General features: G+C 41.7%; 1 protein-coding gene across 2 annotated transcripts in view; it reads right to left on the reverse strand.

The window, feature by feature from the left end:
- Nucleotides 1-264: 264 nt before the first annotated feature.
- The window catches only part of DYM (dymeclin), a 219,953-nt gene continuing 192,875 nt past the window's right edge, over nucleotides 265-27,342 (reverse strand). For both annotated transcript variants that reach the window (XM_026865591.1, XM_026865592.1), the window contains one exon: nucleotides 265-2,896. In XM_026865591.1, coding sequence (XP_026721392.1) covers nucleotides 2,747-2,896 — 150 coding nt within the window. In that variant the 3' untranslated portion in view covers nucleotides 265-2,746. The remainder of the gene's footprint in view (nucleotides 2,897-27,342) is intronic.

Raw genomic sequence — 27,342 nt, forward strand, 5'->3', positions numbered from 1 at the left:
CGAGTGCAACGGTGGAAGCTGAGTTGGCAAGAGCACTCCGAGAGGTGGGATTCAGCATGATATTGCAGCACGACATGCCCCTTCTTCCACCAAGCACAGATTTAAATAACTGTCTACTTAATAAATAACGGGTTTTTTATTGCACGTCATGCAGAACATTATAAAACTTCATGCACGTTAGGTCTGATGATGACATCAAGACCCGCTGGCCAAACATCATCAGGTGGCATCTACCACGTAAAACAAATACAACTACACTCTGTATTTACTGTTTTAATTTATTTTTTTTTTATTATGCATAATAAATCTTTCACACAATGTAATGAAAAGGATCCCCATAGTGATACTTTACAGATCTGAAGGAAAACAGAGTATTTGTGACTGTGCCAGACTGCAGAGATCAGGACACTGCCAGACCCACATAATGCTCAAACTCTTGGAAGAGCCAACAGGGCTAACGTGAACTTCAGCATAAATCTTGGTCTGGCTCTGCTGTTTCAGCTTTGGATTGTAACTCCAGCTGCTCCAAACCAGCTGGGCCCTGTGAGCACTGCGTATTAATTAAATGCACAAGGAAATTATGTGATTGGAACAAACCTGTTCCTTCTGTACTTTGATTCAATGTCATCACAACAAGACGACAGCAAGAAAATAATTTACTGCGCAGCTGGCTTGACCTATTCTATCAGATTGCTGCTTTATGTACCCTTCTCTTTATAAAAAGCCCTTTCAAAGAAAAATCAGGTTATCCCCAGTTTGACACCCGGCTGAGAAGCATCTGCTCGGGCTGAGCCCCCTTTCATGAAGTGCTCCACTTCTGCTGCAGGCAGCGGGGTGGAGGGTGCTCACCTCGGGCAGGTTCGAGTGCTCGGGCAGTTAAGACAAATGAAAACAGAGCCATCCCAGTAGCTTCAGAATCCACAGTTTAAAAGTGCGTCTTCAGACTGACCTTTCTAAAGGCTGGGCAGCCCTGCTGACTCACAAGCACTCTTAAGTCTTTTAAAAAAGACAAAAATTACAAATCACTACAATAACCAAGAAGAGTCATTCCCCTTTGACGTTTGCTCAAAGACAAAAAAACCCCAAACCATAAATCCAAAACACAGAATAAACTTATGTGCAGCTCAGTCATGGTTCATTCATTTCTCATATTTTCCTAAGAAAAATTGCATCTCCAGTCTTACTATTGCCTTTTCTGAAAAGATTCTGCGATTTTAAAGTCCTAAATGCTCCTGGGCTGTATATGTTCCTTTGTAGCTATATTTAAATAAATTTGGAAAGCTTTTTTTTTAAAAAAAAAAAACAACAAAACAGCATTTCTATTTGCGTAGGATTCAAATGTACTTCTGCCTCTAAATAAGAACAGATAAAAGGAAAGTACAATTCGAGTGCATCCTTCAGGGAAGAAAAAAAAACCCCAACCTTAAAGCTACCCGAAGGACTGTTTGAAAGCAAATGCACCTGATTCTTCAGGTCAGCAATCAGAACAGGAGTGAATACAAGGGGTTTCCGTGTATGTTTAGGAACTAATTCTTTGATATTTATGTTTTGGCATGCAACGGACTGGTGACAGTCCTCCACACAGCATCACGTGGGATCAGAGTGACTGCATGCATGTGCAGCGGGCACCGTCAGGAGCCTCCCCAGAGAAGAAATGATCCCCATTTTGAAAAGTGAGATTTTCTTTCAAAATCAGGTCAAGCCACTTCTTTTGTTCTTCCAACTGCATAAACAGGTATATCAGGAAAGGACACTTTAGAACAACAAAAAAGAGAAGTATTCTACATTCAGATAAATTTGTACTTCTGCCATAAAACCTTTAATAGCAAACGGGATTTTCAACACAGAACTTTGCCAAGGATCCCCACAACACTGTCACCATAACACACAGTTCTACAGGTATTGATCTATTTCACAATCTCAGAACTATTTTATTCGGAGATTTTTTTCTTTTCCCCTACGTGTTCAATTTCTAGGAACAACTTTTGCACAGAAGCACAGTAAAACAAGTTTGTAAGGGACCTGACTCTGAAAGCTGGTGTTTCTAGCCCTCTGGTATTTACCAGTCAAACAACAACGAAAAAAGACTAGCTATTGAAAATCCTCCCACAAACATTTTGACATCTAAATCAAGTGTTTTGAATCTGCCTGGGAGCTAATCTGACTAATATGCTGCCTGACAGTTCACTCAGGTGACAGTGTAGACACCAATTTAAGAACTGCAGCCTTGGCAGTGCCACCGAATTAAAGGGCTGTGAGTGAAAGCATGGGATTAGGTTAACAAGCAACCCATGTCAGAATCCAACAGACCAAAGAAAGCTTGACCCAGTGAAGCTGCCTCACTTCAAAGGAACGAAAATACAAATGCTGCTTCCAAATCAAAGTCCGCAATCTCCTTCCTCATTTACCCTGTTAAGTTAAAAGAACAATCAGGTTCGTGGTTGGTAGTAACATCATACCCCATGTGTAAGGCCTCATTTTCATCAAACAAGCTCTAGGTTATAGTACTACGAATACAAGGTTGCCTACAAGCCATCAGCTCCTCACACCACAGTCTGTTGCCACCATGTCGGTGGCCATCTGCTTCCAAAACACGGACACTGGACTGTACACTAGCGGCAAGCTTCATTCTCCGTAAGCTTTGGGGTCAGAGGGTGCACGCTGGAGGGGGTCACGTATTAACACGCGGTGCGGAGTTTTGTTTTCTGTAAGACGGAGTTGAGTTGGCTTGGCTGGGGCATCTTCCTCAGCCAGAGTCCATGGTGAAGAGCTGGATGTCATGCGGGTTCCAGTACAGGGCCACGGCAGAGTTGTAGACCAAGGACCAAACGTAAGGGATGAAGAACTCCTCAGGCTGCTCCTCCTCCACGTACTTGAACTTCAGCTCAGGGAATTTCTGCAACAAGAAACCAAAGTCCACTGAGAGAAGGTTTGCGTATCTGTTTGCAAACACACAGCCCACATAAACACTGAAGAACGAGGTCTGGTGAGAAAAATGATGGCAGGAACTGAACCATTAGACCCAAAGGAAAATATTTAGGGGATAAAGAGATCATTTATAATTTCTTCTTTGAACTGAATGCCACATTGGCATATTGTATTCAACCCTTTTACTGCTGGTGACACTCAGTTTGCCTATTAACAAAGACTAAACATGTGAAACCTTTACAAAACACAAAGGTCTTAAGAAAAACTGCCATTTTTAGCAGCCCCACAAAAGCCTTCTTGCTTGCACACATACAGGCCTGATGATTGCAGTTTTTCCCTAAAAAACATTTGCTATTAACCGTACTCAGCTCCTCAGCAGGACGATCCATTGGAAAGGCTGTGAGAATAATAAACACAGCCTGTGCCGTTTTCAGGAACACGGTGTTATGGCAAAGTGACTTTTCCCATCTAATTCTCAAAGACTTTATGTATGGTTAAGTTTTCAGAAGAGAAACACTCTTCTTCCAGGAAGCACAGAGGGAAGCATGTCTAGGCTCCACAGGTGCACTCCTGATACCAGTTCTTCTGTAGTTGTGGGCAGGCCATTTCTTCTGTGCCTTGGCTTTCACATTGCTGAGGGGCACATCAATGTGGCAACTAGAGTACAAAACCCTGCAAGCTCCTCAAGGGCAACGCGCCACCCATCTATCCCACTTCAGCCTCCAAGGCTGTAACCACAGGACCTGTGCACATAGACCTTACTGCCCATCCACGCAGATACCTCCCACTCCTGGAAATTACAGGCTAGACAACACTGCTTCCACAAAAGCTCTGTTTTTCAGTACCAGCTTTAAGCAAAGCACTTCCAGAATGAACACAGAATCCCGGAATCATCTGGGTTGGAAAAGCCCTTGCAGCTCCTCCAGTCCCACCATGACCCTCCCCCTGACCATTCCCAGCTCCCCCAGATCCCTCAGCGCTGGCTCAGCCCGACTCTTCAACCCCTCCAGGGATCCCGGGGACTCCCCCCTGCCCTGGGCAGCCCATTCCAACGCCCAACAGCCCCTTCTGCACAGAAATCCTTCCTCAGAGCCAGCCTGACCCTGCCCTGGGCAGCTTGAGGCCATTCCCTCGGGGCCTGGTGCTGGCTCCTTGGCTCCCCAGTGCCGAGCCCAGGGCTCAGATCCCTTCCCTGGCCCTGCTGGCCAACACACACCAGATGTGCCAGCCCGTCCTAACTGGATAGACATGCTGCATCCTCAGCTTTCCAATTTTCTCATTTCTTCCCTCCCAAAGCAGCACATACACTGCAAGCCCACTGCATTTGCTCGCAGTGTAAGCGTGTGTTTTGGGGGACAGATAAGCCTACTTTTGCACTGTTCAATCATTTTATCTACTTCTAAATGTTGCCTATGTCAAGAGCTTGGCAGAGTCTCAGATAAAAGCCACATTACAATGATTACTGGGGTAAGATAAAACATGACCCATTTTATTATTTATAAGGCTGTGGCTAAGACTAAGAATAAACTCTACGTGTGACATGATCAGAACAAGCACAGCAATGGCTAAGAAGCCTCTTTGTCCATTAATAATGAAGGGATACCCTATCATCTTTCTTGAGCCCACGGTGTCCTGTTTCCTTGCGTTAGGGTACAAGGCCCTTCTGGCCGGAACAGTCTCCTTTGAAGGGGCACTTCTTGGCCACTTGGCTTTCAGGGTTCTTTATTTAACTTTTACACACCCAGGTTATTTGTATTCTTGGAGTCAGAAAACATGGAAACTATTCTACTCCTTGTGCTGCTGCTGTTACTAGACCAGTTTGGCGCAAATACTGAGCATACAATTACACCAAGCCACAAAGGAGCAACCTGCATTATGCTTTACGGGGAAGCTGACTCCATGGGCAGCTTCATTCAACCGCAGGTGACAATGTGCCATCTCCTACATGTCTCCATGGACAGCTTTTTTGCCTTCATTCAACCACAGCCTTGGGTGACAACGTGCCACCTCCTTCCTTGATGAGGACACCAGTGTCACTTTCCAGTATGCTCCAATGTTCTGGAGCTGCCATGGTTTGGCTTAAGTTGGGGTCACGTCCTTCAACAACAACTCTACATGGATGGATGCCAATATTTAGCCTGTGAGGAATCATTTTGGCTATCTGTGTGGCTCTTATTATTCTGGATGACTTTGGAACGTGTTGGGAGCTCATCCCTAGAGCAATCAGGGAGGGAAGGACGACAGCACCGTTTCCAGCAATACTCTCTCTGCTTAAGGAACTTAGGCAGCTAAAGGTTAAGGTTGTTAAAGGCACTTCTGCATCTAACTCCTGTTGAGTTCAAAGCCCAGAACCTCAGAGGTACATCAGCAATTTCATTTCCTGTGTCAGACACGCAGTTTGTGGTATAGAAGCTCTCATAGCCCTTTCGTGCACTTAAACCATTTTCTATCACCCCTCTACAACCTCTTTTCCCCAAGTCTTTTTTGACCAGCCTGTTTAATCTCTCACATCATTTTGTTTCCTCACTCTTGCTCCCATACTCATCTTCATCTCTAACCTCCTGTCTCCTAGCCTACTCCTGTCCCCAACTCCCTTTGACTGCACCTTTATGGTCTCTCTTTAGTCAATCTCTCTATATGTACTTGCCCAAGTTTTCTTTTTTTCTCATCAGCCTTGTGAGATCCTTCTTTTCATTAATATTCTCTATCCCTTTCCATTTGGCTCCAAGTCCCCCTCTGCCACCTCATTCCTCCTCTCAGGACACTACAAATTAATTCCTTTGGTAGTTTAAGCCTCACTCCAACCAAGTCCTCATGTAGATGTTGATTATTTAAAAAAAACCCACCACCTGACATTCTACTCTGTGTATCCTCAGTGTAATCTTCCCCACTTCCCTCCTAAATGCTTCCTGACTTGTGGTCAGTGTAGACAGGAACATGTTCAGCTCAGCATTGCATCAGCAGAACGAATGGTTAACCCTCATGATTAAACCACTGCAACATTTCCTAGCAGAGAAAAGCCCTTTCACAGCCGTCATTCTTCACCCCAGAGGTGGCTACTCGCCAGTACTGCAGCCTGTAGTAGTCCTTCTGGGAGGGAAGGGGAAAAAAAGCGATTAAAGATGCTAATTTGAATTAAACACAAGTAACTTTTTTCACCTTCAGGGTCACAGATTATAGCTACTGGTTTTGCAAACACTCATGGCAGTAGTCTGGGACCATTCTATAGCTCAACAAACATTTTTAGCTTTAAAACAGTTGGTAAAACTGTATTAGAAATTCCAATCTGAGATGCTCAGCTCTTACTCTCCCATCATCCCTCATTTGGAAGAACAGCATAAAAAAAAATAAAAATCAGATATCATTTGTATTTTCAGGCAGTAACAGTCATGCATTGATTTTATTGTTAAACTTTTCTTCAGACTGATCAATGTTGCCACCTATTGTGATCGTACCATAGCAATTTAATAATCAATTTCAGATTAAAGACTATAACTCGCTGCAATCAGCTTGGACTCTCCCGCACTTAACATACACCTTGAACAGTCTGCAGGTCTATCCTGGAAATGTAGACAAGGATGATGAGATTTTTAAGGAGAGATACATTGCCATTACACACACACAATTTCAAATACACCTTTATAAAAGGAAGGTCAGTAACGGCAGAAGTGACGGATTTTTGATGGTACACCTTAACAGTGGACCCAGGATAGCTCAGTGCATTTGACCTCCAGCTCTGCAATTCAAATCCAACTTCTCCAGGTGACTACCGTGATCCACGGCTGTGTGGTGGCCACATTTTCTCATTCATTAAAAACAAGAAATCCTAGAGGCCCAGCACGGAGAGAAATGCACCAGCATCTATCTGGCAAGATCTACCACCATGGCAGTCATCCACTGTTAAGACAAAAAACTACCCATGACTAGAGTGTTCACTGAAAACAGAATTTGTTAACATTCAAAATAATCAAATTTAAGTCACCTCAAAAGATTCTCTCTTGTCAGACTGACTTTAAAACTATTTATAACAGCAAGGGTTAAACACCACATAAAAAGCTTGACTGATGCCATAAAGCTTAAGATTTTTGATGGGTGATAGTTCAAGGAATGTTTAAATTCAGCTCTGTGCTGTTTATCTCTTGCACATACTGCTTCCAAATGAATGGTCAGGAGCCTTCACCATGGGCTGCAGACAGACAGGAATTGACACCAAATGAATATTTCAGGAGAGCTGTAAAACAACCAGGTCACAAGAGTCTCAAGGTGCTCCCAGAAAACACCCCAGCCAGCACTGGTGAGGGTCTTATCATGGTTAACAAAACTCCCAAAGTGGCACGTCAGAGCAGCCAAGTAGAAACCCATTTTCTTCTGCTTTGCTGCTGTTGTGTCCAGCTTAATCCTGGAAAGACATTTGCTCTCCAGCTGGTGACACCCAAATGAACCTGATTTTTAGCGCTTTCTGAAAAGTGAGACCACTCAAAGGCATCTTAAATGGTAGTTTTAACAATACAGGAAAAGTCTTGGCATCGGATAAGTCATCCATTTTTTCCTCCACAGCCCTATTCGTTCAGCTGGGTAGTGTCAAAGATGTACAAATACTTTGTTACCCGTGTGTTTCACTATTGTAAGTTTCTGAACTCACTGCCCTGACATAAATGGGTCCAGCAGAGCCATTATTTGCATTTCTCTCTAGTCATTACCAGAGGAGAGACGACCCCAGCTAGTGTAAAACAAAGCAACCTCAGACAGTGCTTGAAAACTTGAGAGCTGAAGGTGACACTGGGATTGTAACTGCACCATTTAAATACAGACACCACTTATCAGCTCTGGTGAATCAACCTACCACAGCACCCTATCTTGTTTTCTTGAGCCAGACAAAGCAGAAGTCAGATTTAGTGGTTGGGACGAGGGTATAAACTAGACAGACCAAGAACTTTGCAGACTGTCTGCACTGTCAATCATATGATTCGATGAAAAACCACAGGAAGTCCGATGAACAGATGCAGAACTGAACTGCAATAACTCCCCTACCGCAAAAGTTCAACAACATCGGGGTGTTTTCTTTTTTTTCAGTTAACGATTAGGAAGATAGCATCACGGCCAGCCAACAGCACCTGGCACGGCTCCAGGCAACTCAGTGGCATTTGAGATAGAAGACTTGAGCCAGACATTAAACAAAAAATCCCCTTCCCTTCACAAATGAACCATCAGAGCTGCTGTTAGGCTGCAGTGTCATGTCAGTGGATGATCTCCACTCAGATAACACAAGCAAGGTTGGATGAAGCTGCTTCAAGAGCAATGGAGCGGAGCTATGTCCTTGCTTCTTCACTGATCAAGATGTTTCACTGAAGGAAAAGCAGCCCTCATCAACACAATGGGGCAGTCGCTGTGGAAGAGAAAATCATAAAATTGGATTAACCTCAGACTGGAGAGTCCTCTTTTCCTTGAGTCCTTGGTTAGAAACTTTGATTTCTGAAACAGCAATCCAACATGATTTAGTATTTTCAGCATGTGACTGATTTGGAAGAAAAGTACCATTTCCAAAGGAGTCTGAACACATCCGAGAGTCAAATTCACATTAGTTTGAATTAGTTTGAAACACTGAAGTTTCAAAGTCTTTCTGAAAATGGAATTTGTGTGCGTTTGAAAAGTTTACCATGAGTCTTGTTTGGCAACCTAATGACATGCTGGCAAACTATGTGTTTCATATTGCTTCAGATTAAAAAAAAAAAAAAAAAAAAAAAAAGAACTCGGATTCAGCATCATACTAAATCCTCATTCTAGGTGCCATAAGGAATATTTATCCCAGCAAAGTTTAGTCCTACAACAGCCTTGCACCTACCAAGATATAAGGAGGCTGGGCTGGGGAAGAATATTAATATTTGTGTGCAAAATTCACAGCACCTCTTTAAAACCTGGTCCCTCAAATCCTGACTGAGTCAAACTAATGGCTAATCTTAAAACCAATTCAACAGTCATGCCTGGTACACTGTTCATGGTACTGATATATACGTATGTATGTAAACATTGTGACATTTATTTTTATATAAATGTAAGCATTTAAATGCCTTGACAGAACTCAATTTATGGAAGAAAATTTCTCAGTACTTGTTCTAAGATACTGATAACTTGAATTTTTGCAATTATTTAATTTTCCCAGGGAGATAATGCCATTTAACCTTTTTTTTCTGGTTGTTTGCATTTACAGTGTTTCTCTTTGATTTAAGTCAGTCTATGTGGCTTTGGTGAAATATCTGTATGGGCTACACCACACCTGCCCAATATCATCTTTGTCTTCTTCTCAGGCTTGAAGCACAGACAGCCCAGCAGAAGATGATGGTGGGGAGATGAAGGAAGCAAACAGGAAATCTGCTAGACTGAGCATGAGCTGCACATCTTGTTCAAAGATCTGTGTAAGGAATAGGTGCAAATTCAAAGACAGAGAAGAAAACAGTGGCTTGGAGTGTGTCAGGTGGTTTTGAAAAAGAAACAGAAAACCCAAGAGGGTAAGAAGAGGTTTGAAACAATATATGCATGGGCTTAAATATCTGCAGTTTAAGCAATCACATAAGCTGTAGTAGAAAATAACATTTTTCCCAGGGAGTAAAATTCAGTAAGCAAGCCGTACCCATCTAATGAGATACAATCTTCCTGGTCCAGAGGGGCAGGGAAGTTTATCTACAGGGACACAACTGTTTTAGCAAGTTAGGATCATCGACATGCGATTTCCGTTTTCAGATCATTCAGAGCAAAGGTCTGCACAACTGCAGTTGCAGGAAAATAAATGCTGACGGAGTGAATAGTGAAGCTGCACTGTAGGATGTGAACTATCACCAGAGAAGCAGACGTACCTCTAGTGAGAGTTCAGCAATTACAGGTTTTTTTAATAAGAGCGCTGGGAAGTCAGGTCAGTTTTGGAAAAATCAGCCAAGCGGCTGTGCCTAGATGTTTATTGGTAAAGACGCAGTGATTTAAAGAAGTGAAATACTGGCAGTAACCCTGCCAGGGAGCAAAGCTTTGCGGAATACCACATTTCTAAAAAGAAAAAGATTGCATTTCTTTCTAGGATAGGTTGGCAAACACTGACAGCTTTAAGGTCCTTCAAGAGAGTCAGGGTTGCACATACATGCACACACATGTGTTTCTTCTCCTTACAGCTAGGAAACACTGCTGGTAAATGTCACAGAAATTATTTTTGTCTTCATACCGAGTCATTAATCTGTACAAATTCCAAAAGCACCGTATAAAAGTATAAATTTGAGTTTAGGATGAGGCAAGGTAGCCACTTCAAGCTGTCCTGGGTCCACCTCAGAAAAATCTGACTCTGGGCCACTTCTAGACGGGACAGTACGTAAACTGGACAGCAAACCAGGCTGAAAACATGCCACCTGAAGTGCTGATCCAGAAAAAATCCCGTAAACTATTAGTCTGAGAAAAGAGGGGGATCCCTGCTCAGCTTTGGGGATAATGTGTCTACCTGGAGGAATTTCAGAATGGGAAGAAGAGATTAAGAAGAAGATGAAAGACTAAAGCAGGACTCACATATGTGCTGTTAAGCATCATTCACTTCTACATAATATTGTATGTATTACACATATATAGTCACAGTTCAAGGATTTACAGTTATAATTACAACTTGCTTGCCATGTCAGGACTGTTCTGTATCGTGTTGTCTAGAAGGATACACATCTTTTCAGAACATTTCCAAGATGACAGCTCAACAGCTAGGAGCCAGACAGAGCTGTGACTTGCTGCCAGACCACAGGGAGACAGGGAACTGCAACAGGAACATTACAGGGATGTTTGCAACACTGCGGAAAAGACAATATATGCTGGCTTTGCGAAATAATAATAATAATAATAATAATAAAAAGGACAGGAGATTGATGTATGTAATTATACTTCAAGATTGAGTAGGAAGGCATGATGTGTAGACGAGATACCATCAACAAAATAGCAGAACTTTCATACACTTCAGGGTTTAACCTGAAACAACAAATCTTTGAAAATACAGAGGCCTTTTAGATGAAAGACATGGAATCTGAGAAAAAAATTCACAACCTCAAAATGACAACAGGTGAAAATGAGGAGTCGTTTTAAAATTAAAATAAAACTAACCATGAAAAGATTTGAACCTGTGGAACAGAGAAAGCTACCAGCCCAACTCACAAAAATGGTTCTAGTGCCTGACCTTGCCAGAGCATTTGTGATCCAGTTATGTACACACACTGACTACTCAGACAAATACGTAAAATCCTTTGTGTGCTTTTGAATTTAGGGAATTAAAATCTGAAAACCAGAATAATCCCTGGAGCCATTTCTCAGTAGCATTAAAGGGCACCGCTGCACAAATGGGGATGAACCTATCAACTCAGAAAACTTTTATCGATATGAAGTGGATGTCTTCCTACCACGGGATTTGCAGAAAATGCACATTTCATAACAGCAGACCCTATTTTTACCAGTGCTAAGGAAGATGCAAATGAGTTTTAAGCCCTCGCTTCCTGCATTTCAGCTCACAGCCCATCCTTCTCTAGAACAATGTGCAAAGCTTTACACAGCACTGAAAACCAGCATGTTTGCAGCAAACACTTTTGTTAAAACTGGAATGCATTTAGAAATCACTCGTTCACTGCCAACTTTCTACAGAAGATTTATATAGTTGCTAAGGAAAGGCTACAAGATTAGGGGTAGATTTTGGATGCTTTGCTACAACTCACAATTAAACCAATGGCGCTTCAGCAGTATCCTCAAAGAAGGGCTTGGACATCCAGGAATATCCTAAGTCTCAGAATTAAACCCCCAAACCTTATAAAGACTTCCCAAAACCCAAAATACCATTCTCCCCCCAAACAAAACAGATTCAAAGCTGGATTTTTTCCTTCCAGAATTTTATGAATGAGACAGTTGAAAATCTGCCACTTTTCAAGTATGCAAAATGTAAACTTTAAACAAAGAAATTGGCTTTAATAACTCACTTGGGAACCTCCCACTTACTTTTACATATTGTGTAAATCAAGAGAGGGGGGAAAATCAACTCTTTGAAGGTCTCAAATTGGGCAAAAACTTAAGTTGTCCTAAATCCATACATGCACTGTTTGGACCATTCTGCCAAAGACAGAAAAAATATATTTTAAGCTTCGAAAGCAAGTGAAGGCAGGGGAAGATCAGTTATGCAGTCAAACAGCAGATCTGTGAGAAGCTAAGATGCTTGGTCCTTCCAGTGAAAGCTCATGGTGCCTTCAGAGCCCCAGCATCACCTGGTCAGTGGGGAAACCCTTATATAAAACAAAAAGGGCATTTTATGGTTCAGAATTCCTCCCACACAATCTGACTATTTGCAACGGTGCAGAGGAACTCAAAAGAAGGTAAAGCAGGGGTGAAAAAGGCAAAGCCTCCTCTTGGAGATACTGTGCAAGAGAAGACTGTTAGCTGAAGACAGCAGAGGAGAATTAACTCATGTATCTGGGCTACAAAGTCTGCTCCAACATCCAGGTAAAAATTAAAGATGTGTTCCCTTCATCAACCTTTTTTTTTTTTTTTAAGAAAAGCAATACTACAAATGCCCACCAATATCCCTGTTGTCATGTCAGAGTAAACTGAGTAAACATTCTGCTAATTATTTTTTGAAAAGTGAGTTGCACGCTTTTAGTCTAGTTCATACAATTTATTAAACTGCAACAATAAACTCACCTGAAAAGTTTTAAAAGGGCCTATGAAATGTACGAAAAATGGAAGGTTTGGAGAAAATAATACTGCTACGTAAGGAATGTATACTAATATACTCAAAGACATGGAGAATCTACTGCACGCAAGTCTTAAAGCCAACTATATATTTTAAATTTCAAGCAGCAAGTGCTACTGTTTAAATCACAGCAGCTGTTTGGATTTTGATAGCACACTAGTCTAGAATACAAGGAACGTTGTTCATCGTGGAAATGCTTTGTGCTTCAGATAACATCACAGACGATTGCTCCACCTAGGCTAACGCACCATCCTGTCCTCCTAAAACAACCCCCAGACAAACCTCTCACTGCTGCCCGACCTCTTCTACTCCTACCAAAACCCAGCAGTTGTGCAAATACAACTCATGCGACGGTGTGTGACATGCAATCAGCAACGTAGAATGAGCACAGGGTGTTTGTTACGGGTGTGGCAATGAGAAAACCATTAAAAGTCAAGAACATGACCCACATTTTTGTGTTTTGGTAAGGCACTGGAGCAAGCACTCTGCCTTGCTGCAACAGGGAGTCGCCTCAGGAGCCCTGTCTGGATGACAGACAAACTCTGACCCAACTTTCTAATGTGTAAATATTAACCATTTTCTCCATTTTTCCAGTTCCTGTCATAGCCAGGGTTAGCTTTTTTGTCCCTCATCCTGGGAAAAAGACCTGGAGATTTCACCATCTGCCTTTCCAGACTCAGTCCCACCTTGTGTTTGCGGGTGGAGCTGGTGACCACCAATGAAGATCTGGCGTTGATCTCCCTGCTTTTCAGGATCCAAGATGGGAAGGCTCTGAACAATGCCGACAGAATAAACCACGCTGATTTCACAGTTCAAAGATTCTTCCTTTTGGAAACTACCTATATGAGTCCTCTCTGCTGTCATAATACTGTTTTGGGATTATCCAATTAAAGCACAGAGGCAGAGAATCGAGAGGTCAAAATGCTCTTTTCACCCACCTATTTCACCCAAAATTCAGTGACTACAATGTCACAGTTGTTTGTTTCCTCATTTAGTTATGTAGAACATATTCCCCCAACACAAAAGGTGGCAGGAGAAGAGCAGAGTGATTCAGTTTGCATATTTTTCCAGTGACGAGGTCCCAGACATGCTTTCACTGGAAATTGGTGCAATGCTGCAGCAGCATCCAAAACATCTCACCAAGCCAAAAAGAACATTCCTTCGGACAACTGGGACCAAGCTCCTCTCCGTTATCACTGTACAGGGGTCCAAAACACCGCCTAGACTTTGGCTTTGTGCATCAACCCGGGAAACGAGACCTCTCTCCCCACTGAGTTTAACACCTTCAATTTGCCTCGCGGAGGCTGACATTTACAACACATTTCCTTGCATGGAGGGCTCCTCGCGGCTTGTTTTACGAGGTTTGACTTTTACATAACAGCAGCCACAAAGACGAAGCCTGAGCCGACATCCTCCTCCGGTCCCTCCCACCCAGCACGGCGGCGGGGCGGCATGCCAAGCCCAAACATCCTTCCCCTCTCCGAGCACCCGTGGAGGAAGACCTCCTTTTGATTTTGTACTTTTTAATCTGAGAGCTCCAGGCCTGTAAATACTACAAAAATGATAACAATGACTTAAGAACAGAGACAGACTCGTTGTCACCAACTGTTAACTCTCAGATCAGGGCAGCCTAGGAAGTGGACCCTTAACTGCCTGAGGTTCAGGACACGCTGACTAACACCCCTATTGAGTCTGCAAACCTCTGCCTCCCTAATGTCCCCAAACTGGAGAACATACACCCCGACAGACATACTCCTTTCTTAAGTTTTTCAAGCCTCAACAAACAGACAAATCGTGCCGTGAGATGAGCAACGCTGACCCGCTACATGCAGGAAATCCAATTTATTTGTCTTGAGGAGCAAAATGTGAAATGACAGTAAAACCTCTCTAGCCATAGCACGTGCTGCCAGACTGCAGCCTTATCTCTGCTGGGACCGTGAGTTGAAGAATTGGTGCCAAATCTGGACATTTACACTCTTTATTTTGCGGATGTGGACTTCACAGCTTTTTTTTTTTTTTTTTTCCCCTCCCTGTTTGCCCTAATGCTGGGAGTCCTGTGAAGAGAGACCCAAGCCAGGGGGATTTAAGTTGACCTCAACATATAACCAGGGTGCATTTTCTTAAATGGATTTTTAGGTTGTTCATTGTATTCTATATTCTATTTATGAAGGACATGAAGGTTGTGACTGAATGTTCGAATTAGCTAATGGAAACAAGCCTTTATCAATGATAGAGGCAAGTAGTGTACAGGAGGGAGAAAGGGGTGGCTATTAAGAGTAGGATGAGGATTCCTTCAAGGAGGAGGCCATCTTGAGGAAGAGTCTTGAAGCTGGGCACCTGCAGCTCCTTGACTGGCTAAGTATGGGGAGTCAGGAGCTGACTGTATCCAAAGTGATCTGTGTGCTTGGTTTCCTCCTGAAGCCATCAGTTTAAAAAGTAGCACTCTCCTACAGTGAAACTGCCTTTCCCCCTCCTAATGCAAACAATCAACTCAATCTGAAAAAGGGCCTCATGTGAGCTGCTCATTCAATAATGCATGAAAATTACTTGTGTTTTCTGTTTTACTATGCTTCAGAGGCAGTATTTCCAGATTTGTTTTCATTCACTGACCATAACTGCATTAAGACCTCCTATTCTGTTAAAGACTGTCCTTAGGACATGAATCAAACAGTTCTAGAGACCCCCCCCACCTCAGGCTGGGGAATTTTAATAGTCATTTATTCATAAATGCTATTATGTCTCTTTGTTATCAAACATATCTGCCCCCTTCCTCCCTGTGCATTCAGGTCAAGACTGTTTACCCCGGTGACAACAATCAGTCTTTGCTGGTCTTAGCACAGGAGGATAGAGCTTGGCAAAACCTGATGGGACAGATAAGCACGAGGAATTCAAATAAAGTTTTGCTGCCTGACTCTGAGCTCAGAGCTACAGGCACCACTTGATTCTCACGGGTCTCACATTCAGGACAACACATAAATTTAAGGGTTGTGCTCCTCTCATGGTCTACTCCATAGATACAAAATTTCCTACTCTATTTTGGAGCTGTCAGTTGCTCACACTATCTAGCAGACCTTCCTTCCGTGAGCTGATATAACCCCTCTGGTTTCCTATCTGTAAAAATCAAAAACCCCAGCAAGGATTGTTACTTAACACGCTGCAGACAAGGAAGGGAAATCTTCCTCCTGGAGCTTCAGGATGATGCTGCAGCATTATCAAGGTGGGAAACTCTCACCCCTCTGCTCTACTGTTTGTCCTCATGTCCAACTCAGCTCAGGAGCCACAGGTTGATTGCTCTCCCACAGTTTAAATGCCTTTTGTGACAAAGAACTAGTACAGATTAGCTAGCTGGTATGTGAGAAGTAAATGCAATATATGTGCTGCAGGACTGCCCATCCTTCTGCAGCTCCCTCGCTCTTGAGAGGTCACAGTGTCTGGAAACACTTAGCACCTACCTGGAGTTCTAGTACGGTCATCAAGTGCAAGAAGAAAAGCTGGGTCAGAGAGAGAGTTTAGTAGGGTTTACTAGGGTAAGGAGTCAACATGAGAGCACGGTCAAGAAAAAAAAATCACTCCTTGTTTGCAAGCTCAACAGATTGTGGGTTGAGCATTACAGCCTTAGGAACCATAAACCCAGCCTAAACCCACATGGATTCAAGATTCAACGCAATCTTCTGATACTACATAACAAATACACTACAAGAAAGGCATGGTGACCTAAACCATCTGCCCTCTAACTCCTCACAGCAGAGACCTCAGCAGCAATGCTGATATACGTGAGAAATCCCCTGCTTGGCCAGGAAAAAGCCATCTACATCACTAATCATCCTAAGCAGGAACAAACAGCCTGTAAATCAACTGGAGAGAAGCATTGTAACTTGTACCAAAGGTTGTGACAAAATTAAACTCAGTATGGGAATGCAGTCGAGGCAGCCATCAGCTGACAAAGTACATTTCTTCCTCATTCTCACTTCTTGGTGTAGTTGCTGTAAACAATCAAGACATTTCTCTGATTTATGCATTTAATTAAAAGATATCTATAACATTCATGCTGTTTACATTTAACCCAACACTGCAATGAAAGCTGTAATTTTGTCTGGGATTTATATTCTGTACTCAAATTTATTTTAATTCCTTGATTTAAACATACACACAGAAGTGAAAATGTGTCAAATTATGAAAATGGAAAAGATTATATTCCATTATCTAGTTCATCTGTCAACCAGGGCAGAAATCTTCTGAGGACTGTTTTTCCCAATCTGCCATATGTTATGGAAACTTAAAAGACTAACTCAGAAAAGACAGCTAAACCTTAAAATTGGAAGAGCAATTGGACTGATATAATTGCAAGTTGGTTACATCTTTTTTTTTTTTTTTTTCCTCCTCTGTCTTGTATTGAGTTGTTCGTAACTCAACGAATCTTGCACCTTCTAGGATAAAACTGTTGGCCTCTGCCACACTGTTTTATTATTTTCTTAAAAGAGATTAATCCTTTTTACACCCTTTTAAACAGAATGAGAAAAAGTGTAGGGTTTTTTAATCAGAGAAAGCAGTAAATTAATTTTAAATGCAACTTTTTTTCCTTTTCAGCTACCCTGCCTATACTGAAGGTTCATGGTAGAAAACGAACACAGGGATTGGAAAGAGCTCTCAACAGAGGAGGAATAAAAAAAAAGTCAGAGCATTTCAGGGTAATTTTACTTTGCTTTGACCAAAGTTGCAAGATATTTGGAAACAACACGTCATGCACATGCAGTGCATTTGGCACTGGACTTTTCATTAGACTCGCAACATATGCAACTAAGTAAGGGAAGGCTGCACAACACATGCGAAGCAGATTTAGTCACAGAGAAAACTGTAATAAAAGTATAGGGTGGCTTTCTAGGGTATGGAGGAGGGAAACTTGGGAAATGTTATTTAGCTTGAGCAAATGTATAGCTCCTAAGTTAACAGGGGACGGGCCTTGGCTGGGAGCCCTCCTGTAAGATGTACTGGACAGGGAGTTATGGGCTGCTCATGAGCGCTGGGCTCCTGCCAGGCTGCTGCGAAGCCAGCAAAGCTCTGCAGCTCCAGGCAGGGAAGCTCCTCTGTGCTCTCTTTCAAAAAATGGGATCATCCTTGAAGGTTAAGAGAGTTCAAATGATGTGGCAGGCGAGTGGTTAGCAGAATGGAAGTAGCTTTGAGAAACATACACGTGCAAAATGTTGTTTACCAGTGTCAGAGATCTGTTACTACAGGGAGTGACTTGGAAGGTCTCACACTGCTTTCCCATCCTCTCATTTCTCCAGTGCCTGATTTCTGCCTTACTTACATTTTCTATGTCTTTCTTGTAGTAGCTTCCTTAAACCAATGAAATCAAGAAATTTAACTTAGCTGGTGACAAACAACCAGGTACAAAACGAGTGTTTCATATTAGAATCTGTGTAAAATTTAAATTCTTCTGCTTGAAGTCTCTACATGTGACTTCGCTTCCTACAGAGCAAGCGAATGACCCTATCTCCATCTGTGCCACTGAAAAAAAATAAATTTAGTGAATATTTATTTATTTTTAAATTGCACAGCTAAATCAAAGTAGATGCACTGACAGGCAGTGAAGCTTCCCAAGAACTCACATGGAAAAATCATATTCTGTCACTACACTCATTTCACAGTGCAACGAAAGGCCAAGACCAGACTTCAGCTTTGAATAAAGAAATATCTGATTGATCTCTTTTGGCAATCCACACTCCTTTTACTGACTGAAGTTTGTATGTCATCTCCTGACCCCTTCCCCTCCACAAAGTTTGAAGAGCACCTAACATCAGGCCTCACATTTATCACCACCAGCAATGCCTTGTGCAAGGATGCTCCACCATCTGGAGAGCAGCAACACGGAGGAAAACATCCCTCATGCTGGGTGACAGTAGGAAAATGCCACCACTCACCACTTTTTTCTCTCCTCCAAAACAATATTCCTAATGGCAATGGTTCCTGCTCATCACTGCAAAACAGTTACTTCCTGGGTAAGAACTGGTTGGGGCATCTTTCACCAGACATGGAATGAAGATGCCGCTGAAGGGCCCCTCTCATGCTGACTATGCCACCAGTAGAACACAACCACATTCTTCTGATTAAAGCGAGGAGGAGATCACTGCAATGGACTTACCTTGTGTCCATTACCAAAATATTTTTCTGCTCCCTACAGGATGCATGAAGAATTACATATTTATTTCTTAAGATTCGTTCTTAGACACCTGGATATTTTTATATAATACCAATTTTGTATTTGTTCCTCTATTTCAGGAGAAAAGGCAAATGTTAACTTGTTAAGAGGTAACTAGCCTCCATAACAGTACAACTGCCCCTTCTTCATTATGGTTTGTTAATACCTTCCTTCATCCTCCCTTCCTAGTTTTTATCACCGGGGGTAAAAGGATGCTAACTAAACCCTTTGCAAACGCCAAACTGCCAATTCTGTGCCTCTACCAGTGCTTCTCCTTCCCAGGCTACTTGAACAGCTCTTTCACCCCCCACCCTCTTTTTTTTTGTTACGAACTTTAACATGAATAAACAACTTTACTACTATCTGGCCACGTGATACATTTGAAAATCTTGATAACCAACCCTCCACCTTCTCCTGTTCTAACCAGGATCCAGTTCTGCTCCTGATGGGATTCAAAGGAATTCTTAATTTTGCAACATCAATAGTTTGCTGATGGTCTAATCCTGGGTCAGAAAGAAAAAAAACAACCCTTTAGTAACTGCTGTTACAGGACACTACTCCATCTTGTAAAGCCTCTGCATGTAACTGCATGAATTCTCATCTGTTGTCTTAATGGGAAGCAGTTAATTACAATCCACAAGTTGCCACAGGCAAGGCTGAGACATTAAACAGCTCAGCTGGGTACGGGGCTGTAACTGCAGTTACAGCTCTGTGTAGCAGTGACGGGACTAAACCCAGGTGACAGCAAAGTGAAGACAACCCCAGAAAAAACACATGGGGGAACAGCAAAACTCCTGCTCCTAAAAGGGTTTATTTTCCCTTTTACTTTTTTCTTGGTTTGAGGAATTAGTCTCAGAATTGCTAACAGAGTATATAATTGTATTAATATTATATTTGCATTTATAAAATTAAATTGTTGTTATTATGTATTACATATCTCCTGGCTGGGTAGAGAGGACCTTGTCATCTGAACATTTCAACTGATTCTCAGATCTGGTTTTGGATAACCAAAATGCTGTCCAGACCTCTGTGGATGGCTGACCTGCGTAACAGTATTATTGAATAGCTCCTCTGAAGCAGCTATGGTAACTCCAGAATAAGGCAATTTCATTCCAGTATAATTGTTCAGCTTTGTGAAGAAAGCAATTACTCTGGAATGAAGGGACTGAGTCCAGAATGCAGCTTCCAGAAGGTAACTGGAAGAGTTTTCAGGGGTGGAGGGGACAGACATTAAGCCTCCATGTAAATATTAGTCTCCATGTAGACAACAGCTTGGGAATAGGAGTGTCCTGTGCTAGCCCACCCTTCGTCTTCATCTTGGCCAATGTACCTCATTCCTGAACTGCAGAATCACTGTTACTCAAGTCACTCACCCAAGGCACCACCCTCCCAAGCTACCTTGGTGTCTTGTGCAATACCCAGCTCCTGATGCATTCCTTCATCTCTGGATGAAATTTGCTCCTCTGGATTCCAGTGGGATAAACAAAGCCCTATGTAGGAACAGGATGCATTTTTCCTAGAGAACTTGATCAAACCATGAGCAGGATGTAAAGGAGACAATCAAAACACATAAAATATTAGATTTAAAAAGAAAGTAACTGCCACCATAATTCTGAAGGCAATGAAAGCCTCACCAGTGCTTCTAAAAATCCTAACATATGAGGTATTCATACACTGTATTCTTATTTACACAATTCAATTGTTAGTATTACCTATTACTCCAAATTAGTCTACTTTCAGCCAGTCATTTATCTTCTAGGTATTAAAGAGAATGAAGATCTTATGCCAAGGTTGAAGAAAGAGACAGGATTAAACTGTTTGGAGCTTTCCCTGATGACAGTAATGGTCTTTTGGGGACCACGACAGGTTCACTGATTACTTCAACACATAAAGCAAGTGTGGATTTGAGTGTTAGTGTCTCTTTTGTCTTGACCATCAATAACCTCTCACTGACAGACATGAGGGATCTCCAAGTGTGCACAGCCCTTAGCAATCTTCTGGCTTCCCTAGTTCAGAATGGAAAGGACCAATATAAGTACCATACAGGGTACGCTATTTTAAAACATCTGTTTTTTTAAATGAAAGTCATATTTATACTACTAGAACACTTTTTTTTTTTTTTTTAGCCAAGGAATGCTAAATTTGTAGTATTTTTAAGTTAACTTCAGCTGTAGACACAGCTTTGAAAGCAGCTGATTTTTACAAGTCTCAGTTATGTCAGCAAGGAGGCCAAGTCATCTACTTGTCTTCTGCCGTGGCTTGGCCTTGCAGGATGCAGCGGGGGTCCCTCGCTGGCACCAGCCACACGCTGATCCCGTGGCACCAACTGAGCCTCAGCGAGTGGTAGATGAGACTTACACGGTGATTGCATAGGTTGCAAACAAGCTGTTCTCAGCAACTTTTTGTTTACAAAGGATCCAAAATTGTACAAAGCTAAATGAGCTAAGGGAGCTCTAAATATTTTCGCAGTGATCCGTTCTAGTGCAAAAATTTCTGTTCACACAATCTTCATATAAGAAGCAATGAAATTAAGTAAGGTTGTGTTACTTGCTACTGCTATCAATTAATGCAGCAACCACTTCCAGACATAATAATTACCATATGTGCACTGTGCTTTACCTCTGGGATTATTAATTTCATACACAGGAGGTTACAACTATTGATTGCATTAAAACATATTGATATGTTACAATAGAAATGCTCCCACTGCAACACATCATTGCACAAATTGAAATGATTCAAGTGGTATAGAAACAGCCAGCTGCACCCATCAGTGGACAAGTTGCTAATGGTCATTTCTCCATCCCCTCTTAAACACAAAAACACAGTATTGCAACAGAACGACAGCAGTTAGCTCAGCTACTTAGGGACAAAAATTGCAGGGTCTTAACAGACAGATGTTGACCTCTGGATAAATGCAAAATAAAATCAATATAAATAATAAAATGGCTCTTACTTCTCACTGAGATCTGCCCCACTGAGAATTTGCCTGTGTAGAAGCGATTGTCAACCAGCGCTACCCTGCGAACTTGGGAGCCTGTCTGGCCAGTAAAAGTGCATTTGATTTTAGGAGTTCGCCAAAAACTTGACATATAATGAAAGGTAGCGACATCCAAATAGCATCTCAAAAAAGCAATGGCCACACTGCTGTACAGACAAGTGGGTTTCTAACTACAGGCAAATGCAGCAATACATTCAGAAACAACTGCTCTCTTTTTTTGTTGTCATCCTATCTGCATAATTAAAGATACATTTCCATTCAATTCTGGTTAAGCATCTGTAAGTTATATAACCTGCTTTAAAACCTCCCTGTAAACAACAAAGGATTGTTTGTGTTTTTAATAAATCTTAATTGTCCCTCTTCTACTTCAGATGACATATTTCAAGCAAGAACACACTGAATGCAGTAGGCAAATCTCAAAATAATTCAACTGTCCTAAAACAATCTTTATCAGGACAGTGGCAACCATGATGCAAATGAACAAATATACTCAGGCGAAATTACCAAGTTCGCTGCCTTGGTAGCACATTCATATAAGGTGAAAGTGTGTCAGCAATTTCCAGAAACCTTTAAAAGTCAGAAGGAACCTGGCTTTTTTTCAGCAAAAGCAGTAAAAACAAGTACCAAGCACAAAGAGTTAATGCATTCTTCTCCTGAAAGCAGGAATGGACCCTATTTCGTCAGTGAGGTTTGGCAACGTGCGAAATCCTGTAACCAATTTCATTTCCTGATAAATGAACAGTCCACAGGGGAAAGTCAGCCAGAGGCTTTGGGAACTGCCGAGAGCTCAGACATGACCGAGAGGCTCCTGGAAGGAGCCAGACTGTCTCTTTGCTTATCGCCGCCCAGCCAAACGGCACCATCCGAACGCCGGTGCTGCCAGACTCCATTTCGAGCCGGAGCTGCGGCGCAACGTGATAGCACCTCATCAACACGCGGGATCCCCTGCAAAAATAAACCAGGTCCAGCACACGCCTTATATTCGACTTTAAGCAACTGTGCTGAAAACACATGGTTGTATAAAACAGGCGTTGGGATGTAACGGTCTGCGTTGTTTATGTGTTTTAAAGCCAAGTGCTAGGAGTGACTTGGTATTCTGGAGTTTAGAATCTCCCCTCCGCCCTTCCAACAGGAAAGAGCCAAATACAGAAGGATAAATCATTCATTATTGGATAGATTTTGGCATTACTGAGGCTGTGAAGGATGCATTTGCAATAGGAGCTATAGGTTGCGTCGCGTGGAAAGCTGAGCGTCACTCTCAAACTATTCTCAGTTTTAAACTATAAATTGATGTTTTGAAAAGTTAGCCTCATAAATGTGACTAATAGTCTCACTGAATGTTAACAGTAAATATCAAACCTAATTGTAAAATGACAAATGTGCCTCAACACAAACTCAACAGTGAGTTTCTGATCTATTCAAATGCTATCTTTTCATACAGAGTTAACCTGAATGTTTGTTCGCTTTTACAGCCATTACAAATTGATTCACAGCTCCATCATTTTTATAAGAAAGTCAAGTAGCTTGACACACAGAGATCTGAACTTTTAAAAGTCTGAAGTTTGAGCTTGTAAAAAAAACCCAAAAACCAAACCCCAAAAAACTGCCAGTCTGATGACCCCTGAAGGGAAGATAAAAGGAAAAAAAACCTAGCTCAAATAATAACTTCAGGCCCTTCATTACCAAAATCCTGGGTAACTTTTCAAGTGGCTTGCAGGCTTATAATAGCAACGTCTGCAATTGATTAGCTACCCCAGCACAACCAGATGTCACAGTGACAGGGAGAAAGTACTGTTGGTTCTAGAGTTTACTGGGATGCAGAACATCATTTCACTGAAAAACAGAACATCTAAAAAGGAAGTTGGGGAAGCTAAAGAAATATTATGCTTGTTCTCAACCAAAACGTCTGAATTCAGTTTTATTGCATCTTCTCATTCTCCAGAAAACCTGGCATAAATTCTTTCTTGCTCCCAAGGAAAATGCTGCTCACTTGACTCGTTCTGTTCAAGACTGTGACAAACACAAGCTGATAATATCAAAAAAGACAGTTCTCTATGTTAACTATCTACCCAGGTTTGCAAACAAGGCACACAGCCTTGGAGGAACACCAGGGCACGACTCCAGACACACCAAGGTCTACACTTGGAACAAACACTCCAGGATTCCCATCCCTGTTGCTCTTTCTCTGACTTTAGTCATGTTATTTAATGAACATTTTATACCCCAAATAAGAGAAGTAAGGAGAATGTCCCCGAAAGGGACACGAAGAGGATCAGTTCTTCTTTCAGACTATTTTGATATTCACAACACTGCTGCCTTTGAACGCACCCTTGATAGTTTCTGGACTACCACTACGCTTTTACCGAATACTGCAATGACTCCACACACATCACTGCAGAGCGAGCAACGAACGCTACGGCAGGAAAACAGGTAGCCTCCTTTCTTCTCTCTTCAAGCTGTGGTGTTAAAATGAAGGATAATACTACAGGGTATGGTATACTATAGACTGCCTGACATAAGCAAAAAGCAGCACTGTAATATTAGTATTCAGATACTACTTCTAAGACAAGCAGTCAAAGCACAGTGAAGGGATTTAGCCATCAGTGCCTTATTTCGATTATAACCTGTACAAGACTCATTGAATGGTTCACGTGTTACCATCCATTTCAACATGAGAGCTTGCAAACACTGAATGGATTTTGTGTGGGTAACCAAGACTCACTCCCAGCTCCTCCAAGCTGATCATTCACTAGTTAACAGGGCTCTCTACCTCCCTCTCTTTGCTCCTTCAACTGCTTCTCTCCATCCACTTCAACCAAGCTGGCTGAAGCTCAGAGACCCATTTTTGCATCTCTGTTCACACACAGCATGGGAAGAAACACAAAGATCTCATGTTGTGAGATCTTTACCACGCTGCTGACCGCCGTGGGCATGACTGCCCTACAGAGGCATGGACAGCTTTGCTTCGTAGCCCTCTGAACCACTGCAGATACAGGCGATGGGGCTTGTCTCCTTACATCTGCAGTGATGCAACGCAAAATACCAGTTATATGCTGTCCTTTAAAGCAGCACAGGAGAGACAAAGCTAGGACACATTTTCTCAATTTTCTGAGCTAATGCTCAAATATTGAGAGTCCTGCAGAAGAGCATCCAGGGAAATGAGGGAGAAAGGGGGCAGAGAAAAGCGAAGCACACTCCCTCTTCCCTCCTAACACCAGTCACGATGAGCCATGTTTCCCACCACATCCCGCTCACATCAGGCCTGGTAGCACCTCGTAAGCACGAAGATACGGTGTGAACACCTTAAGACTTCTGAAGCCAACAGCAAAACTCTCCAGTGAGAGCAGGATTTTTCCTGTGGATCTCTGAAGCTTTAGGATACAGCAGTGAACGCTTCAGTGGCTAGGAAGAAAACAAGGTTGAAGTTCTCCATTTATTCCTGATCTGTGAAAAAAAGCTTTATACGGTGCTCTAAGTTGAAAGCATGATTATTATTTTCTGTTCAAAGAGATTTTTTGGCTCCTTTACAGTAAGAAACTGATATTACATGAGAAACAGTTTAAAGAGCAGAGATTCAAGAGTTTGCTAATGCCTATTTTCCGATGCTGATGCTGCAATAATGTTTATATTACTCTTCAATAGGGAGGTGTCAGAAAAGCTTTAGTGTGTTTTTAAATCTGTGCCAGGCAGACAAGCAAAATAAAATTGCCTTTTTTTTTTAACTTGTTCTAGTCAACAATGCCAAAAGTTACTGTTTATTTTTCTCCACCCCCATGGAAGAATTTCTAACCACTAAACTAAAGTTAAAAAGCTGCTTTTATTCCAAAATTGACTGACAGCTGCTATGTAAAAACAAACCTAAGTTGTTCGGGTTCTCAGGAGCATTCAAATTTGAAAAATCAAGTTTCCTTAAGCCATTTGAGGTGTGGGGTTATTTTGGTCCCTTCCCCCCTAATGCTAAAAAAATAATTTTAAAAAATGCAATACTGTATAATTTTAACATTCAGAAGACAGCTGGGGAGAGGCAGAGAGCACATCCCTTTTTCAAATAGCCTTGAGAGTAACATATAACGCGGTATCAGTTACAGCGTGAGCTAACTCTCTTTGGAAGTGCCAGCAAGAGGTTGTGAACGCCGTGGTACGCACCACCGCTGTTAGACCTGGCAGCATTCAAACAGATAATACACTCAGCTGTAACCAAGACCTTATGTGCAAAAGGAGTTGTCTTACGCCACACCAAAGAAAACCAAATCTTGACATATATGACATTCAAAATCCATGCAAACGTTACCGGGATGGTAACTCTATGAAAAGTTCTGGTTGTTTTTTTAACTTAAAAATATTAAAGCAAATTTTGAAAAATAAATAAATATGCTTTAGAAGTGACTCACCAACACTACCAGACTATGCCAACATTTCAAACTTGAGCCCAGCAATATGAAGCACCATGGATCACAAGTTTCAAGTCAAACTACATTTCAAAGGACTGAAGTGTAATTTATTTCACTTTCCCTAGAGCTTCTAAGTTAACCAATTTCTTCTATCTTATAGGAAGAATGCTTCTGAAAATGAAGTGGTATTAGTATTCAATCCAACTCATCAACTGTATTTGCATCATACACAGCTACAAACAAGTCTCTCTAAAGACTGCTGAAAGCCACTTTTAACCATGGAACAAAAGGAGTCACCAAATTTCACTGAATCCACAGATGTTAAAGCTAATTTGCTTTGGCCCTTGGCTTCCTCAGTGTTAAAAAAACAAAAAACAAAAAAAAACAGGCATATAAGAAAAATAGTCAACCAAGCATAAGGGTTGCAGTTTTGTTTAAAAATATATATGGACTTCACTGCAAAACTTGTTACCACATTATATATTCTAACTAGGTAATTTTACCTCCTACTACGGACACATTTATGTGAATTACCATACAGATGTTTAAAAGTGATGGTGGCATTCATTTCTGAACTATAGCCCCAAAGTTTTGGCTCTCTTCTGGGGTGATGGAGTTAAGAGCCTGACTTGTGACTTCCTTTCTGTAAGTTTTTGAAATCCACAGTCAAGAATTCCCATACGTTGCAGTACGTCAGCAAGTATCTAAGTACTATAATTGTCACAGTTTTTCACTAATATTTTTCACATACTTTAGTTCTTGGTTACACATGAGTTTGCACTATCTAATTAAGTAGAGCTAAACGATATAAACTCCTGTTTGGACATACTTATTATAAAGTGGTGTCATTAAGTTTAGTTTCAAGTCATTTAAGTTGCTGGTCTTACATTAGTAGAAGAGCACCTGCGTAAGGGTTTGTCCTGGTTCAGACAGGCAGACAGGTTTATAATCTCACTTTAAGATTAGCCAGAATCAGTTGAGTGCAGACATGTCTTTGACAGCCTGCTCACAGCTTCAGGATGATAAGTTATTTTGTAACCACAAAGCCCATCAAAACTTCCAAGATCATTTTTCCTAG

This window comes from Athene cunicularia (genome assembly GCF_003259725.1).
Source record: "Athene cunicularia isolate RWA chromosome Z unlocalized genomic scaffold, athCun1 chrZ_part1, whole genome shotgun sequence".
Lineage (NCBI taxonomy): Eukaryota > Metazoa > Chordata > Aves > Strigiformes > Strigidae > Athene > Athene cunicularia.